Source organism: Euprymna scolopes, chromosome 41 (genome assembly GCF_053919585.1).
Source record: "Euprymna scolopes isolate OS-2025 chromosome 41, ASM5391958v1, whole genome shotgun sequence".
Taxonomy (NCBI): Eukaryota; Metazoa; Mollusca; class Cephalopoda; order Sepiida; family Sepiolidae; genus Euprymna; species Euprymna scolopes.
In genome coordinates, this window is record NC_136522.1 from 66,757,417 (window position 1) to 66,776,296 (window position 18,880).

At 32.7% G+C, this 18,880-nt stretch overlaps 1 protein-coding gene across 1 annotated transcript; it reads right to left on the bottom strand.

Moving 5' to 3' along the window:
* Positions 1-300: 300 nt before the first annotated feature.
* LOC145266576 (large ribosomal subunit protein mL62-like) lies at positions 301-18,676 on the bottom strand. Its single transcript, XM_080122416.1, has 6 exons — positions 18,436-18,676; positions 13,989-14,034; positions 12,379-12,438; positions 6,067-6,149; positions 3,373-3,542; positions 301-549 (listed from the first exon to the last, which is right to left on the bottom strand). Exons 1-6 carry the CDS (start codon positions 18,631-18,633, stop codon positions 456-458), a joined length of 651 nt encoding a protein of 216 aa, XP_079978542.1. The 5' UTR covers positions 18,634-18,676; the 3' UTR covers positions 301-455.
* Positions 18,677-18,880: the final 204 nt, after the last annotated feature.

Genomic DNA, 18,880 nt, shown 5'->3' on the forward strand with positions numbered 1-18,880 from the left:
ATACGGAATTAATTAAAATGAATGTTTAAAAGAATATGCAAATTAGCTAGATCTTTTGCTAGTGAATACAATTCCACGAGCCATATATAACAAAGTTGTTTTCTTTTTAAATAAATAGAAAAAAAGTGTTTTTAATATGGATACACAAAAACAAATAAATTTATAGGAATATATATATATATATATATATATATATATATATATAAAGGATAATCATTTTTGTATGAAATCTTCAGTGGGAGAGCTGAATGCATAGCAGAGCATAAATAAAAGTTAAAAGAAAACACACAACCAACAAACTTAGCCTGATCTCATAAATTTATTTCAACCCAAAAGAGCCTTATCAAATGAGAAGAATTAGGTGATGTTTAGTGTCTGACTGGATTATATATATATATATATATATATGTGTGTGTGTGTGTGTGTGTGTGTGTGTGTGTGAGAATGGATATCTCTTATATACTGTCAACTGTTGGTGCTTGTCGTCGTTGCTTCTTGAGAGAATGTTCTCGTTTTACTTTTAGGACTGACCGTTGTATCTTTTCCATCCTGAAAGAAATAAAAAAGACCCTTTAAAACATTGTATTTCGAAAATTGCGTAAACTGACAGTTTATATATTGTAAAGTTTTATATTGGTTATATTGTAAAGTTTTATGTTGGTTATATTGTAAAGTTTTATGTTGGTTATATTGTAAAGTTTTATGTTGGTTATATTGTAAAGTTTTATGTTGGTTATATTGTAAAGTTTTATGTTGGTTATATTGTAAAGTTTTATATTGGTTATATTGTAAAGTTTTAATTTTCATTCCATCAAAATATCTTTAGCTGCTTACGTGTGCTTTTTACCTTTGGTATTAATAGCAGTGTCTTTCAAGTAGCCAGTCTAAAGCTGACAGTGTTTTTTGGTAATCTCACGTTTCGAGAAAAAGGATGTAGTGATTTTAGAGCTGTTAGGTGGAAACAGATATTTACCTAAGGACAATAAGAGAAGGAATTTTGTCCTTTGTTGTCTTGTTTAGAAAGCAGAGTTATGTCCCTTGCACTCAGCCAGCCGACATTTGGAAACAAATAGATTCAAAGGGCCCAGTTTGGATTCCAGCTCAGCTTTAACCATCAGTCAGGTTTTCATTGGTCTGACACACAGTGGTATTAGGGATCTATCTGATACAGCAACTAGAGGCTTGGAATCATTTTATCCTTGCATCTATGGATAATCTATTGTCTGGTTCTTTTGTTCCAAATCACCACTACACCTCGATTTAAAAATCGTATTTTTGCTTTCGTTTGTGTTCCTTTGTGAATAACTTCATATACATTATTCTACTGATAAACTTATTTCCTTTTTTTTTTTTCTCTGTCATATTACTTTTTCTCTTTCTCTCCCACTTGGGGAGGGGGAAGGGTAATATGAGGTTTCTATGAATAGTCTACAGCAAACAAGTTGTTCTCCAAACAAGGATATATTCGTGGCTAGGGACTGTGAGTGAACTTATTACTCTCCAAATACTTAATACATTCATCCAAGAGTTTCCTCCATACCATTCTACTGTACGGCTGTGAAATGTAGCCAATGAGAGCAAGCGACCTACAAAAGGTTTTCGATCACGTCACATCCTCTGTGTTTGCTGGCAAAAAAAAAAAAAATTTCTTTTCTCCATTTCGTCCCATCTAGAGGGCTCCCCCCACATAGAGACTGTCCCGCAAGAGCTGAGGTTCCTTTACAAACCAAAGTCGAACGGGCAGTCTATCAACTAGATGGGGTTGGGAGGATCCCACTAACCACTGCTTGTATTTCTTCTTCCCCCGCCCTCAACACAAATGAATTATTGTATAACCTTTATTGTTATCTTTTTTTTTTTACACGTTAATAAAAAAATGTCTTAAAAATTGGGTGCTAAGTAGGACGTCCTCAAGTACGAAAGGGCAAATGCAGTATTATGGTGGAAAAAGTACTAGCTAAGAGAAACTTTTGTTTAGTTCTAGAGTGACAAGGATGAGCAACGACCCCCATTTTTCCCCCCTTTCGAGTTGGCCTTGTGCTTAAGTTTTGTGTTCATGTTTATTTTTGCCTGAATAAAGGATTTAATATCTCAAAGGGTAGTATCTGTTCTGCTTCACTTCAATTTTTGTTCTCAGTTAGTGGAGGAGAAATCCTTCACGACTGAGATCATTTAAAATTTTTTGTTCCTTTTCTCGTGGGAAGGCAAAGTAAATATTAGCATTCATTTCAAATGCAGCTGTTTGTTCTCGATGTAAAATATCACCTCTAGCTGGTTTGGTCACGTCCTTCGAAATTATCATACAGATAATTTCATCTACAAAGTCATCAAATCAACCCTTCCTCAGGGTTATGAAAAAAAAAAAACAATGTGGAGGCTAGCGGAAAACTTGTCTCAGATACCGAGCTGATTCTGGGCCCTCACTTCTATGGGATTCGCTGCTGGAACTCTGATTGTCTAACACTGATATTGTTGCAAAAGTGATGGACAATGCTGGAAAATCACCGATCTGGACAAAACCAGATGTAAATCAGATTACTAGTGATGACGTCAACACTAGATTCTGATCAAAGAATCGAGATCATGGAACAACGATAACAAATATTTTAACTGGATTGGAATTGCTATAAGTGCAGAGCAATAAAAACAATCAAAATTTCAAATTGAAGGTCAAAATAAGCGAACAATCAGATTCCGATCAAGGAATGTGGGTGAATGTCAATATAAGTCAGAAACAAAGGCAGTCAGAGAGAGAGAGAGAGAGAGAGAGAGAGAGAGAGAAAAAAAAGCCAGTTGACACACTTCTGCTGTTGCCGCACCGACAACCACACACCACTAGGCCATACTGACTCAAACTCTCTCTCTCGTCATATTATCAATGTAATGTAAAAAAAACTTTGTTGATTTAACAAGTCGTTTGTTTGATTACAAAATCCGCAGTCATCAGCGTGTATATACTATGGCATGTACTTGGTAAAAGTGCAAACCATAAATTATATAGATAACAATATTGTTGTTGCGGTGGACCATTGCACCTGGTCAGTATTCATTTGAGACAAGAAATTCTCTGTATAAAACCAGCCCAACCACTCCAGGGTGAATGCTGAACCAAGTACAAATAAGCACCAATGGTGAGAGTGCTTGTTTATTGGGCTGTGAAACCCAGGTTCAATCCTAAGTAGAGTCATACCAAACTTTAAAAAATGGTATTTGATGCCCCCTTGCTTAAACACTCAGCATTATAAGGGGAGGATCAAGGTTAAGTGTACTAATCCTTAGAAAGAAGTGGCACCCTCCCCTATATCTTGGTGTAATAGCTGATAAGGGAACCTTTGGGATGTCCTCGTCTATGGTTGACTACTTTGTTTTTACCTTTTGGCTTGGATCTTCTGTTCCTCCTTCGTCGGTTCTCGAGGCTGATAGCTTGCATTGAATATGAAAGTTCTTAGCTTCTGCAAGCAGTCAGCTTGGTTGAGGAGTTGCTTTCGCGTTCGGTCAGAGTTGATGATCATGTAACCATCTTTGTTTATTCGGCTTTTCTCCTGCGAGAAGGTAATGTTCAACAATTAATACTGTAATTCAAGGAAATATCCCCTCAAAAAAAAAAAAATTAAAAATTAAATAACAAAAAATCTAAAGAATGGTGATGTGGTTCAAATCAAATAGAGGAGGGGAGGAGGAGGATTATACGGACAAAGTAGGAAATAAGGGCCCTGACCAGCTTCAATTCAAGGACAAATTTCGGTTGACACCAGTTTAACCTTCACCTTGGCACATTCAACCATATTTTCACGAACAAGAGTGCGTTTTTCACATATTTAAACACCTTTAATTAAGCTATGCATTGATATTTTTATCAAAAAAATAAATAAATAAATAAAAATAATAACAACAATAAGTTATATTATTTATTTGCGACCAAGATTGATTTTTTTTTATGGAGAGTGCATTTTAGTGATGGGACGATTCCAATATTTTCCTGATTCCGATTCTTTATAATTATCTAAATATTTAACTATAAGTGTTAGTTTGTCCCGATTACTGTAAAAACACCTCTTAAATGTGTACATATTTTCTCAAGCGTAAAAACACACTTGTGAGGGGATGATCTAGAGATTTTAGTCTTACTGGAAGTTTAAAATCAATAAATATTTATTTTTTTATTACTACAAGCAGCGGAAGATGTTTCTTAAACTAAAATAAAAAAGATAAAAGAATCGGTTTTGGCATCGGAAAATAGGCTAAAATATTTCCGCTTCCAATACCCCAAAAAACTCTGACTTTTATGATTCCCGATTCCAATTAATCATCCTAACACTAGTACATATATTTACAAATTTTTTTTAATAAAACTATTTAAACCAAAATTTGGATTGATAGTTTTACCAAATGAAGACTACAATTAAAAAGTTGGTTTTTAGGGTACTCGGATCTGTTTTGAACAAATATCACATTTAAAATTGTTGCCAAGTATAAAAAAAAAAAAAAAAAAAAAAAAAACAAGTCAATCCGGGCTAAAGTACTGTCTGCACAAGGACAGTTTGCTTTTTTTTTCTTTTTTTTTTTAGATGGGAGGGGGGGTTATTTCTCATTTTTTTTTAGGAGAGGCGATTTAGATCTGCTTTTTTTCCCCATTTATATATTTACAAAACTTAAATTTTCATGTGGATTTTCATGACATATATATATATTTACAAAACGTTTTAATTTTTAGGCAGATTTTCACAAATTGATTTCTATATGGGGCGAAGAAAATCCTCATGGCACAGTTGAACACGAGAGGGACTCACCAAAAGTTAATGTGTTTTGTGCAATATCCAATAAAAAGGTTTATGGGCCATTTTTCTTTGAAGGAAATGTGAACGTCATAGAACCAACAAATATTTGTACTTTTCTTTGTAAATTTAACCAATGAAACTTATGACCTTCAACATAAAGTGTATTTAGATTCTTTAAGATCCATCAAGTAGTTTCCGAGATGTGGGCATTTAGAATGGGGTCAACCATTTTGGAACACCCTGAAGCAAGATGACTAGAGTACTCAATTATGGATTGTGCTTTGCAGAAGTGGTCACTTTTAGCCTGACCATGTTCGTAGTTCCTGCAACAAAACCTGTCGCTAGTTAGTCGGTGAACTGAGCCACAGAGAATGAATATATATATATATATATATATATATATATATATATATGAAATTTATTTATACAAACATTGATGGCTACATATGTGCATACATGTTTCTGTAATCACCCGCGTTGTGGAATTACGTCTTCAGGCCAAGAATTATCGTAGAGAACTGATATTTCAAACAAAAACATTTTCTTATTTCGTTTATAAAGTTAGAATGTAACATGGGTGGGGGTTATGAGCGGGGAGAGGACAAGTGAGGTCTTTGAAGATAAACTTTTTTTTTTTTTTATATTCCCTTTTTAAGTTTATCTATCCCATCTTTTGGTTTTTACGGCATAAGGTACTTGAGAATGTAATATTTTTGTCTTGCGGTTCGTAAATTAAAAACATTTCTTATGGGCATTGAGTACTGACCGGTGCCGTTCAATCCACACACACACACACACACACTAGAAGCAAACATACGCTTATATCTATACTCAGGAGCGGATATACACTGTTCGTTATATTTTACTCACACACATGCACTGAAAACAGGCCATAACTATATCGACACAGGAATAAAATTAAAATAAAAATAATAAATATATATATATTAAAACTAGCTGTTTTTTTATTTTTATTTGTTTGCATATTTTTAAAACTTATACAAAAAAAGAAAAAAACAAAAATCAATTTTAAGGGAGACAACTCTTATGTATTCCCTAATTAAAATAAGTTTTTTCTTTTGTTGATTTTGAAATCACCACTATATATTGGGTACAATATAATAATCAATAGAGAATTGGCTCTATATTAAATAAATATGAAATATGCATAAATTAAAATATCATATTAAGACGTATTTTATGACCAGGCAATGCTGGGTGGTCAGCTAAGCAGAAAATAGATTTTCTTTAAAACGAAAGAAAAAAAAAGAAAAGAAAAGATACTCACGTTTTCTAGTAGTTTTGGTTTGATCCAATTTGGGATCCAATCTGCAGATTCAAGATGGAATCGTATTTCTACTTTTGTGTTGACTGAAGTTAAAAAACAAGAAAACCACAAACAATGGCAACAGTAAAATAAAAATTGTTAGTTTGATTTACAAGAAGGAGGAAGAGGAGGCTAAATTAAAAAGAAATTATTTGGTTCTTGTCCAGAATTCCCCCTAAAAAAGAACAAAAATAATGAAAAACATGTATGATGTACCCACTAGTAACAAAACGAAAACATCATATTCCAAAAATTATGTGAACTGATCAAAAAGTTTTATTTTCACAAAGAAAATCATTTTTAAGCGATTAATGGGAATTTGTAGGCATTACAACATAAATCCCACAAATTTGAATTATTGTTGAGTTAGTTCCCTTTGTTATTTTGCTAGATTGTTTTCAAAATGGCGAACAAGAGAGTCTCTCTTTGGTTACTCATAGAATTTAATTTTCTTTATTTTAAAATTAAACTACTTGATCAACTTACATGCTTTTTGGAATATGATATATTTGTTTTGTCATGTGTACGCACATCAAACAGATTGTTCTGTATATATATTTATTTTTTTTTTTTTTTAATGTAGGGGAAATCTGGACATGGACCAACTATTCGTAGAACATTAGGGTTGGTAACAAGACCGCAAAGTCAGTATACCAAACATTCAATTCTGATTCCTAGAATTTTAAAATATCTGTTTTGGGGGCTCGTTCCTCTTTTATCCAGAATTAATAATTTAGGGTCATAGATGAAGGTGCACATAGACAGACCCCTGTAACGATGATCACTATTACTAATACTACTTGTGTTATCAAAATTTTGTGAAAGCTAATGAGCCAATTTGGAGAAAAACAGAAAACTAAAAGAATTAAGGAATAAGGGAAAAAGTGAATGAAGGAAATAAGGGAATACAAGAATAAGAAGATAAGGAAATAGAAAAATAAGATAAGGGAAAAGGAATAAGGGAATAAAGGAATAAACAAATACAAGAAAAAGTGGTATAAGGTAATAAAGAAAAAAGAATAAAATAAATAAAAGATTAAAATTAAATTAAAAAAAAATGAAGGAATAAGGGAATAAAAAGAATTAGAGAATAAATAAAAAAAGGAATAAGGGAAAAGATGAATAAAGGAATAAGGAAAGAATAAATATGGGACAATAAAGTAAAGGGTGCATAAGAAAAAGGTGAACAAGGAATAAACGAATAAGTGGATAAAGGAATAGAGGAAAAAGGGAATGAAATATAAAGAGAATAAAGGAAAAAGTGAATAATAGAATAAAAGAATACGGAAATAAACAAAGAAGGAGTAATAATAGAATAATGTACCAAAAACACCAAATTAAAACAAACAAAAAAACTTAATTTTATGTTTTAATTTGATAATTAATTCTTCATATTCAACATGATATAAATAATGGCTGGAAAACCTTTGACAATTAACTTAAAAAATAATTTAAAAAAAAAAAAGATTTGTTGGAGAGATGAGAAGGCAAAGGTCATACAATTTATATTTGTGGTGTCTGTCTTTCCATTCAGGGATACAACTGAAAACAAAACCCTACACCAAGATCAATCAAAATTTTTTGATAAGTAACTAAGAGCAACTCCAAATGTGACACTCGAACATTCTGGAAATATAAAAAATTAAACTGAAACTTACCATCATAAAGGTCTCACCTGGTATCGGGTTGATAAGACAAACTCTTGCTTGAACAAAGCAATATTTACATACTAAAACGCAGAGAATAGACTTTTCAATCTAATCACCACAGAACATCCCAATCTACTATCTGTACATACCCGGCATCACCAAGAAAAAACATATTGCCGGACTGAGGGTTTAGTCACATGCTATTTAAGATACCAAATATTTTAATCTATGATTTTCCTGAAAATTGACCATATTTTGTTTTTTTGGAAGCATAAAACTTAGCCATTTTCATTTATGAAATTCAAACAGGAAAATAAAATTTCACAGATTAAAGGGAAATAACTCCTAGGTTAAATGGTGAATGCTCTGACGAACTGCAGACACTTGTGCCCCCACGACGTAGACAAACCCGACAGCCAGCTAAATCCCACCCCCACACAGTAGAGATCCCTAGATGTAAAAGATCTTTCTACTCCAGTAGTTTCTTCCCCAGAACCGCTAGACTCTGGAATTCCATTCCAGGTTCCTGCTTCCCTAACTGTACTGACATGCAGAAGTTCAAGTGCAACGTGAACCAACATCTTGCTGCCCAAATCCCAACATAGTGCCCCAGTAGTTGCTGCCCCTGACAGTAGCCCCCTACACCAAAGTGGCAATGTGCCTTGTTTGGGGTGAAAATGTAATAAAAAAAAAAATTAAATTAAAAAAATAAATGAAAACTTACTTCCATCTTTAAACGCAGCTGATTTTAATTAAAAATGAATTAACTAACTTTATACAATATTTCTAAATAGAATACTTAATACAATTCTATTATTGATTTCCATTAAAAACTCACAGCTAATTATTAAAACAGACTTTCTTTAATGTAATATGTAAATGAGATAACCTCTGGAATGTTGATTTCTTTCGGAATAAATAGTATATATATAGAAATCGTACAGGAATAAAAGTATATAAGAGTCCGTTTTCAGTATTGAAATCTATTTGTGAACCAGTGTAACCAAGTTGTGAACAAATAAACAGACAGGAAAACAGCTTTATTTTCTGGTTTCTGATGTCTTTCTATTTACAAGTATTGTTCCAAAATTAATGCCTTCTCCTTTTTTTCTTTTATTCTGTCCGAACGAATCAAAAGGGATTGCAAATTGCAATTTTATGCATTCCTGACCTGAAAGTTTCATCTCTGTTGCAGATATTGATAGTGTCAGACTATGAAAGCAATCCCTGTCATGGACATGTGTCAGAGGCAGAGATGCGTCATTGAATTTCTTATTTCATCAATGCGTATATAAGGATATTGGAGATACTATTTACGAACACTGATCCTGTGACTTGGAGGTAGAACTGTGAACTATCAACTAGATGATTGTAGGTTTGATTCCTGACTTGGGATAGACACTACTCTAGCCACATTGAAGAGCTGTAATACAGCAAAACAGTACGAATGTAGATGACCATATCAACCCTTTTTGTGTTATTTAAAGCCACAATTTATGATAAAAATATGCTGACTTTAGTTTTGAAGATGACCAAGTTGTAATCAGCAAGGAAGCAGTTGTGCTGTAATGTGCTCCACAGTCGAGAAGCCATTATAAAGAAGTACCTAATGCTATACGCATGAAGGGAGAAAAAGTAATTTGGTTCTTGTACACTTTTGCCACCGTGCTGAAATAATAACGTTCTTACTTTGAAAACCTTTCTTAACATGGAGAGGGGGAGGGTGTTTTGTAACTATTCTGTGCCTCCACCAAACAATGTAATAAAAAAAAAGAAAAAAAAAAGAAAGATATTGTGAAGCTTGAATTTAACCTGAAAAAAACTATTTAAAAATAGAACGATGACAAAAGTTCACAAGTACCAATTTCATTTGGAACTCATAGGTGTTTATCGTTTGTGATATTGATCGTAGCAGTATTATCCCCTTTGCAACATCTACTATCCCAAGGTGCTTCATACCAAATTTGTTGAAATTCGTTAAGTAGCTTTGTAGCACATAAGGGTAGATTGCTCTTGTTCCATCAGCCATGAGTGCGTAGAAGTCTTAAGTAATTCATAATTGTATTTTTAGTGCATTCATTTTTTTTTTGTGGACTGTTATCCTTATCTTCATAATTGTTGTTGTTTCACCATATTTTGGCCAACTCATCCTTTGGCCTTCTTCAGGTGATTAACCATGACAGGATAGGAATGCTGAGTCTTGTAACTGTATCCCCGATAGAGGCACCAAGTCGCTACGGTTCCAGGGGAACATTGTCTGAAGATAGTGGTTTCAATCCTACCCAAAGCCGTTCAGAAGCTTACTTGGCCCAAAACGTGCTGAGACAACAACAACAACTATGAAAGGCAGTAATTACTGAGGATACAGTTACAAGATTCAGCATTCCTATCCTATTATGGTTAAGCACCTGAAGAAGGCCAAAGGATGAGTTGGCCGAAACAACTATGACGATGAGGATAAAAGCCCGCAAAAAAATGAATACACAAATTATGAAACCTCATCTCCAAGGATTCAAAAAAATAAAATCAATAAATAAAAATAATATATTCTTAGTATCACCCGCACTGAAAATTAAATAAAGGGTTCTATTCATAATTCCATATAAGTTCCAGAGTTTGACAAGACACACCTGAAGAAGGTCAAAGGTTACATAGGTCGAAATGTGAGAATAACATCCAAGAGGAGAACAATAGTTCGAATGATGATGATGTTTGTTGAAATACTTTAGACCAGAATAAAATATTATGTCGTGAATAAATCCCTATCCTCTCCTCCCCACTCTGCTGCTTCAAAAAAATATACATCTCTGCTTACGTATAAAAGTGACCTTGTCTTGTAATAGAGCTGTTGATACTGGGTTCGCAGGAGGAAACATATGCAAATGACCAAGCCGGATATGCGATATGACAACAGAGATAAAAAGGATATACTTGTTCAGGAAACAGGTGTTCGAGATGTAGAGGATTCAAGACATGTTCTTGGCCTGGGAAGGACAGAAGTAGACGCGTTACACATGTGGCCTGAGATTGACAGGGAAAGACGTGTCCGAAACATGGCCGGAAAAAAAAAAGAGCACCACGCGTTTAACACAGCAAAATCTTGTTACACTTGTGTAGAAGTCGAATTTCTGAGAGACGATTTTAAGGTTATTTTTTTGGGGGGGGGGGGGTCGACTTATACTTAGGTAATGTTTTTGGAAATGTTGTTAAAGGGCAACTCGGCACTTGGTCATAGCATAGAAAACGCCATTTTTTTTGTGCACTCGGTATATACCGGTAATCCTAGTAATTAATCGCACTCCTTCTGAACCCCACTGCAGTGTGTTTGCCAGCATCTAAGCATATGCACGGTTTCTCAGTGGGAGGCTTAATAATAATTGGAATAGCTCTTGCAATGTTCACTCTCCAGACGTCGCTATAAGCCTAAATTCGATATGATGAATTCGGTGATTATATGATGTTTTTTTTCAGTAGGTTAAGAAATATAGTGTTTACGATATGTCTTTCTCCCCAAAAAAGAAATTATCTGTTCAAGAAAGAGCCATGAGACGGACCATTTAACTTTTCTAGAATCTACAGTCAACGTATACACAGGTAATACCTAAAAAAACACAATTTTTGGTCTTAACTTGCTTATCGACTAATACACAAGTATATACAGTAAGCACATGAGAGTAGGAGAAGACTTTTGAACAAGGTGTTATTCTGGAAGTACCTGTAAATAAATGTCTGTTGTTTCAACTGAAAAAAAGCGAGTCGAATTGTTTCCTTGCAACTACCTGCATACAATGTGTGGGTCCCGAGTGTCAGCATGTAACGACTATGTTACAGTTTGTCTGAGGAAGGTCTCTACCAAATTACTCTGTCAATTTTTAGTCTATAGACTTTAAGCTTGACATATGGAGGAGGAGAGATCATACCTGTTGAACAAATTCATTTTGGCTTTTAGCCGGTAAAAATAGCTGCTAAGGGATCAAAATTATAAATTTGAACGTTGGCAAGCATAAGTTGAACTAATGTGTATCCTCTACGCATGCACAAATATACATTAATACGTTCAACTGTGTAATTTTTAATTTTTTGATACACATATGCCCTTAGGTCATATGGTAGCAAGTATCACTGGAGAACTAAATGTTTTAGTTTCAATTTTAGCTGATAGCAACAAAGTCATATTTTTTTACTTTTGAAATCACTATATATTGGGTACAATATAATAATCAATAGATAATTGGCTCTATAATAATAAATCTGCATGAATTAAACTATTATATTTAAACATATTTTATGCCCCGGCCACACCATGGGGGTCACTACTATAGATTGGCTATAATATAATAATCAATAGAGAATTGACTCTATAATACAAGTCATATTGCTTTGTAAAACTTTTAAAACCACTACTATTGGGTACAATATAATAATCAATAGATGATTGGCTCTATAATAATGATACAAAATTAGCATAAATTAAAATATCATATTTTACAACTAGGCAATGCTTGATGGCATGCTCGTATATCTATATTTTTTTTGCTTATAAAATATAAATATTACTCCAAGCACCACCACCACCACACACACACATGCTGAATAAAAAAAAAAAAAAAAAAAAAAAACTTACCTTTGTTCACATTCTGACCACCAGGACCACTGGACTTAGAATATTTGAAATCGAGTTTTTCTATAAATATAAAATTTCAAGGAAAAGCATAAATATGGCGTCTACTAGAAATTAATTCCAGCAGAGGTACAATAACTCTAAGAGGAGATTGAAAATGAAATATGAAAATTCAACACTATTTTTAAATAAAATATTTAGAAATTACAGATCACTGTGGAGAAAATTGTATAACATACATAGGTGTAATCCCAGGTTCGAATCCAGTTCATTCCACAGAAATCAGTTTCGCTTAGATTGTTGGTAACCTTTTCGTGGTCCCTCCCATAAGTACACGGTGTCTTTCTAGAAATAATTCTTATAAGAAAAATATCGGGAAAACCAATGCTAACAATAGAATCTTTGGATTCATATGATGCTGATGATGTTAGGTTAAACTGCAGAATAGAAAAAAATCCAAAAGGCGACGCCCAGTTGATTTTATCTTCAACAATTGCACAAATTAACATGAATTCTTGTCGATTGCATGCAAATTAGACGATCTTGGGTTGCATGTAAGTAAGCCGTTCGTAGAATGGGGAGGTTCGTTTTCTGAGGAAGGCGAGCTGTGTACATGTTCTGTGATGAGGCACGACATATTATTGGAACACAGTGAAGTTAAGAGATCGTACGGATTGCAGTATCAGTGAAAAGGGGTGCTGTCAATTTTTATCATTTTCAGTTGGATGTTTTCTTTATTTGGCATTTCAAGAATTGAGAAAATTCCCCAAAAGAAAAGAAAAAGAAATAAAGGAAAGAGAAAAGAGGAAAAGAATGAAAAAAGCCATTTGAAAAATAAGAGTTTGTTTTTCAAGGAACACAAGCTGTGAGGCTTGACGTATTATTGGAAGCTGAAAGTGCACAGAGAATGTAAGTAGTCGTGTGGATTACGGTGTCAATGAAAAGAGGGTCATGATCATGGTTGTGATATTCACCCTGGATCGGTTGGGTCGGCTTTTTCTAACAAGTTTTTGGCTGACCACGCATGACAATTCAAGGCTGCTTCCATTGACCACTGCAACGTTTTTTTTCCAGCCTGGTGGCAGTGCTGGGTCGATGACTTCACAGATGAAGTCACCTAGATGTCAATTCTGAAGAAACTATCGGATTGTTAATTCGATTCTGGTATTTTGCTCTACAGTAGTATTGAGCACTTTTTTCAGGTTTTTTTATCAGTTACTCATTAGATAAATATCCATAGTCTGTCAAAGACTGAAGGTGCCTTTTTATGCCAATTTTAAACACAATGTAATTGCGAATGATTTTTTTTTTTGTTGTTTAAAATACATCTGGCACATCTTCTACTGGACCATTTTTCATAATTTTTAGAATTTACACTAATTTTGACATGACACATAAGAATGTAATAATGTTTTTACCCGAAATGCGTCGGTTTAAAAAGATCCCCAATCTACAAAAATGCTATATTTTATTTTTGTTTTCATTAGATGTTCCCATTTTTTTTTTTAATTTCTGAGATTTAAAATTCGAAACGATTTTTGGAATGACTGGATACATAAAACAAGAACATGTAAGATAGGATATTGTCGTCCTGAAGAGACGGTGATACTCACCCAGTGGAATCACACCAGAAAATTCCTCATCATTTGAAGGATTCTTCTAAAATAAAGAAAAGAACAAAAAACAAGATATGTAGACAAAGGAGATAAGCTAGTGCCGATCGAAAACGTTAAAAATTTTATAATTTTTAACTATACTTACTATTTATTCAGACTCATTTTTCCAAAATTAATTCAACAATTATGCAAACCTGTCTGACTGCTGAACTGATATTGCCAACATCCGGCAAAACATGAAAACCTCTACCGAGTGATTGTACACATCTATTTTTCCCCCTTGACAAAAAGGTATACCTCGAAAATTTGGGAACTTTACACCAATTTTCATCTTGATGCGAGACCCCATGTTGATAAATAGGCAGGCTGGCAGTTAAGCCTGGCAAACTCGAAAGTAAGTTTAACAACTCTAGAAGGGTCACATGAGTATTTACACTGTCAAATCACAATATTACGAATTATTAAAGTTTTAAAACATAAAATAAAAAATATTTAATTAATATTTCATAAAAAAATATTTTTAAAAATTATTTAAATATTTTTACTTTGTTTTATTACGAACAGCAAAGTTTCATGGTTTAAAAAAAAAAAAACGTCAAATCACAATATCACACATTCTAAAAGTTTTACCACGATATTATGAATTATTAATGTTTTCAAATATGGGTTTGTATTACTGTACAGATAGATTCGAAAAAGTTGTCAAAAAACAAATATATAACAAATAAATGTTATCAAAGGCAAGATAAGTTACTTTTCTACCTAACTGGATATATTTTTTGTGTTTTTATTCAATGTAACATGCTTATTCAGCTCGAAAAGCATACAGTGTTTACGGATGTATCGGAAAATTCAAAAATGGCGCCCGACACTCTCTTTAACACGGTAAGTTCAGGAAAAGATGTTATAAATAATAAACTAGACAAAATACTGTTAGAAATTCACTCATTATATGTTACCGTGACATAAGTTGACATATATTCGGTGTTTTTTTAATAGTATTTTGTCTAGTTTATTATTTATAACACCTTTTCCCAAACTTACCATGTTAAAGAGAGTGTCGGGCGCCATTTTGAATTTTCCAATACATCGGTAAACACTGCATGTTTTTCGAGCTGAATAAACATGTTACATTGAATAAAAATAAAAAAAAAATGTATCCAGTTTGGTAGAAAAGTAACTTATCTTGCCTTTGATAACATTTATTTGTTCTATATTTGTTTTTTGACAACTTTTTCGAATCTATCTGTACAGTAATACAAACTCTCAAATATATTTTAAATATTTAGAAATTTTAAAAATATTTTATTTCAACTTTTACGCTTTACACACGACAAAGTTTCAGTTTTTTTTTAAAAATATATTTTGTTCTGTTAAGACAATACAATTTCAGTGTAGTCACTGTAGTATTGGTGAAAAATTAAAACCAGACGAAAAACAAGTAGTTCTCCAAATATTAAACCATGTAATTCTATATATATCAAGCAAGCAGTGAGTGCACACACAAAATGGCCACCTGTAATAACATAGAATTACATGGTTTAATATTTAGAGAACTACTTGTTTTTCGTCTAATTTTAATTTTTCGCCAATACTACACTGTGACAAGACAGTTTGGTACGCGAGTGCACATTTAACAGCCTTCGTTTATGCTCGTGCGTAGCGTAAACAAAGGCTGGGCTGTGAAATGGAAAATAGTCCCAGAGCTAAGGAGTTAATACCATACAAACGGTAAATTTGCGCTGGAAACGGTTACTATATTCTTTTAAAGAACACCGTAAACTACAAAAATACAAGCTTTTTTTTTTTTCTATACGAATGTAAGAACGAGCCTTAAAGTAAAATAATACTGATTTTTCTTTATTTTTTAATTTTCTCGTGTCTTTATTGAAAGATAAGGTACTGGTCGCGGTAAGAGTTCCCTGCCGAACACCCTCCAAAAACAACGATGTCTCCCGTTTCTCGCGCAGCCGCAAAGGACATGTTTTAGTTGCCATAGTAACAACACTTTTTATCGACATTGTTTTACTGTTTAAAGACAGTACTACACATTTATTAATAATATTTCACTTTTAATCACTTTTATCGACTTTTTAAAACTTTTTTTTTTTACACTTTTTAAATGACAACGTTAATGTTTATGAATATTGAAATAAAACATTATGTTTATGAATATTGAAATAAAACATTATGTTTATGAATATTGAAATAAAACATTATGTTTATGAATATTGAAATAAAACATTATGTTTATGAATATTGAAATAAAACATGTTTATGAATATTGAAATAAAACATGTTTATGAATATTGAAATAAAACATTATGTTTATGAATATTGAAATAAAACATTACTACACATTTATTAATAATATCTTTTTTTTTTTTTTTTACTGTTTTACTGTTTGTGTCATTTTTATCGACTTTTTCTTTTATGAAACTTATCGGCGGTTCTTGAAATTTACTTACCACGAAACTTATCGGCGGTTCTTGAAATTTACTTACCACAAAATGATGATAGAATAATAAATTTACTTACGTTTAATCAATGTTATTTTCTTTTTTAAATAGCATTTTCTTTTTAAATGACGACGTTTTTACTGTTTATGAATATTAAAAGAAAAATAATTACTAAACATTTATTAATAAGAAAATGGGTGCTAGTGCACTTATGATCCGCGCTATATTTTAAATCGTATTTATAAGCTTAAAGTTTAATGTTTTTTTATTCAATTGTAAGGTTTAAGTAGAGAATAGGTACAAAACACCCTCCCCGTGTTAAGAATGGCTTTTTAAATAATAACATTAAACTTTAAGCTTATAAATACGATTTAAAATATAGCGCGGATCATAAGTGCACTACTAGTGCACTTATGATCCGCGCTATATTTTAAATCGTAGCACCCATTTTCTTATTAATAAATGTTTAGTAATTATTTTTCTTTTAATATTCATAAACAGTAAAAACGTCGTCATTTAAAAAGAAAATGCTATTTAAAAAAGAAAATAACATTGATTAAACGTAAGTAAATTTATTATTCTATCATCATTTTGTGGTAAGTAAATTTCAAGAACCGCCGATAAGTTTCATAAAAGAAAAAGTCGATAAAAGTGACACAAACAGTAAAACAGTAAAAAAAAAAAAAAAAAAAAGATATTATTAATAAATGTGTAGTAATGTTTTATTTCAATATTCATAAACATAATGTTTTATTTCAATATTCATAAACATTAACGTTGTCATTTAAAAAGAGTAAAAAAAAAAAGTTTTAAAAAGTCGATAAAAGTGATTAAAAGTGAGATATTATTAATAAATGTGTAGTAATGTCTTTAAACAGTAAAACAATGTCGATAAAAAGTGTTGTTACTATGGCAACTAAAACATGTCCTTTGCGGCTGCGCGAGAAACGGGAGACATCGTTGTTTTTGGAGGGTGTTCGGCAGGGAACTCTTACCGCGACCAGTACCAAAGATAAAAACAGAAAAAAATAAATCAGAACAACCTTTTAGTCAATTAACACTAAAATGCCCCCTCTCTCAGGTGGCCAGAAAGTAGGTACTCATTTTAAGTTAAATTTACATGGAAAAGTGATCACCCACTTTTCGAAAAAGTAATTTCTTCATATCATGAAAACTATTTGTTTGCGACGGAAACGGTTTTCAGATTCGTTTTTAGCACACCAAAATCTACAAAAGAAAAATATATATATATATATATATTTTGTTATATACGAACGTGAGACGGACCTTAAAGTAAATATTTTTTTTGATATGACGACGAGAGAGAGGCGCAGGCGCAGGCGGTACTCCTTTTTTGTTTACTCCAAATTTAATTTTCTTCGTTAAATATAAAACTACTTGACCATTTACGTAATTTTTGGAATGACATCTTCATTCCGTGACGGGTACGCGATTTTTTTTAGTTTTGTTTTTGGTACTTATGTATTTTTGGTAGCGTGCTGGATTTCGAAGGCCATTCTTAACATGGGGAGGGTGTTTTGTAACTATTCTGTGCTTTCACCAAACAATTTAATAATAATAATAAAAAATATTGTGAAACTTGAATTTAACCTGAAAAAAAAATAAAAATAAAATAAAAAAATAACGCGGTACAAAAATTGTTTTTTTGAGTGGGGGTCAAATTTTACGACCTGCCCCAGCGTATTATAAACATCCACCCATGTTAAGAACGGCTTTCGGAATAACCCCCCCCAACCTCCCCATGTTAAGAACGGCTTGATTAGCCATTCTTAACATGGGGAGGTTGGTGTGCTTATAATACGCTGGAGCACGTCGTAAAAATTTACCTTTTTTTTAAAATTAGGTTAAATTCTGAATAAGAACCAAATTTTGTATTGTTTTTTTTGGAGGGGAGGGGGAGTATGACTTATCGAGTGTTAACTATTCTACACAGATACAAAAAAAAAACATCCATTATTTTGTACCTGGTGAACGCAAGGTAATGTTCTGAAATCGTGTTTACTGTTCGGATAAAGAATATCCAAGGCTTGCTTGCTCTTGTAAGTAGCGACCGGAGGAAGAAATGTCTTTGTGTGGTCAGATGTCCTTCGTAAAAGAGTCGAAGCCGATCTTGAAGCTAATGGACATCGCTGGATACACGATCGCAAGACGTGGGTCGCCATTGCTTCTCGTGCCGACTCTCCCAATTGAAGGTAAAGAGTTGTCTCCCCTTGTAAAACTTGACCTCTCGAAGGTCATGATTGGAAATCAGTCTTAAAAGTTCCACAAGGTCGAGAGGTATTAAATTATATTTTTTAAAAACTTAAAAAGAATTATTTATTTATTTTTTTAAAGTTTCATTTATTTATTTAACAAATAAACACGAAATTTTACTTTATTATGTGCTTGTCCAGAATTTCCTAAAACAAA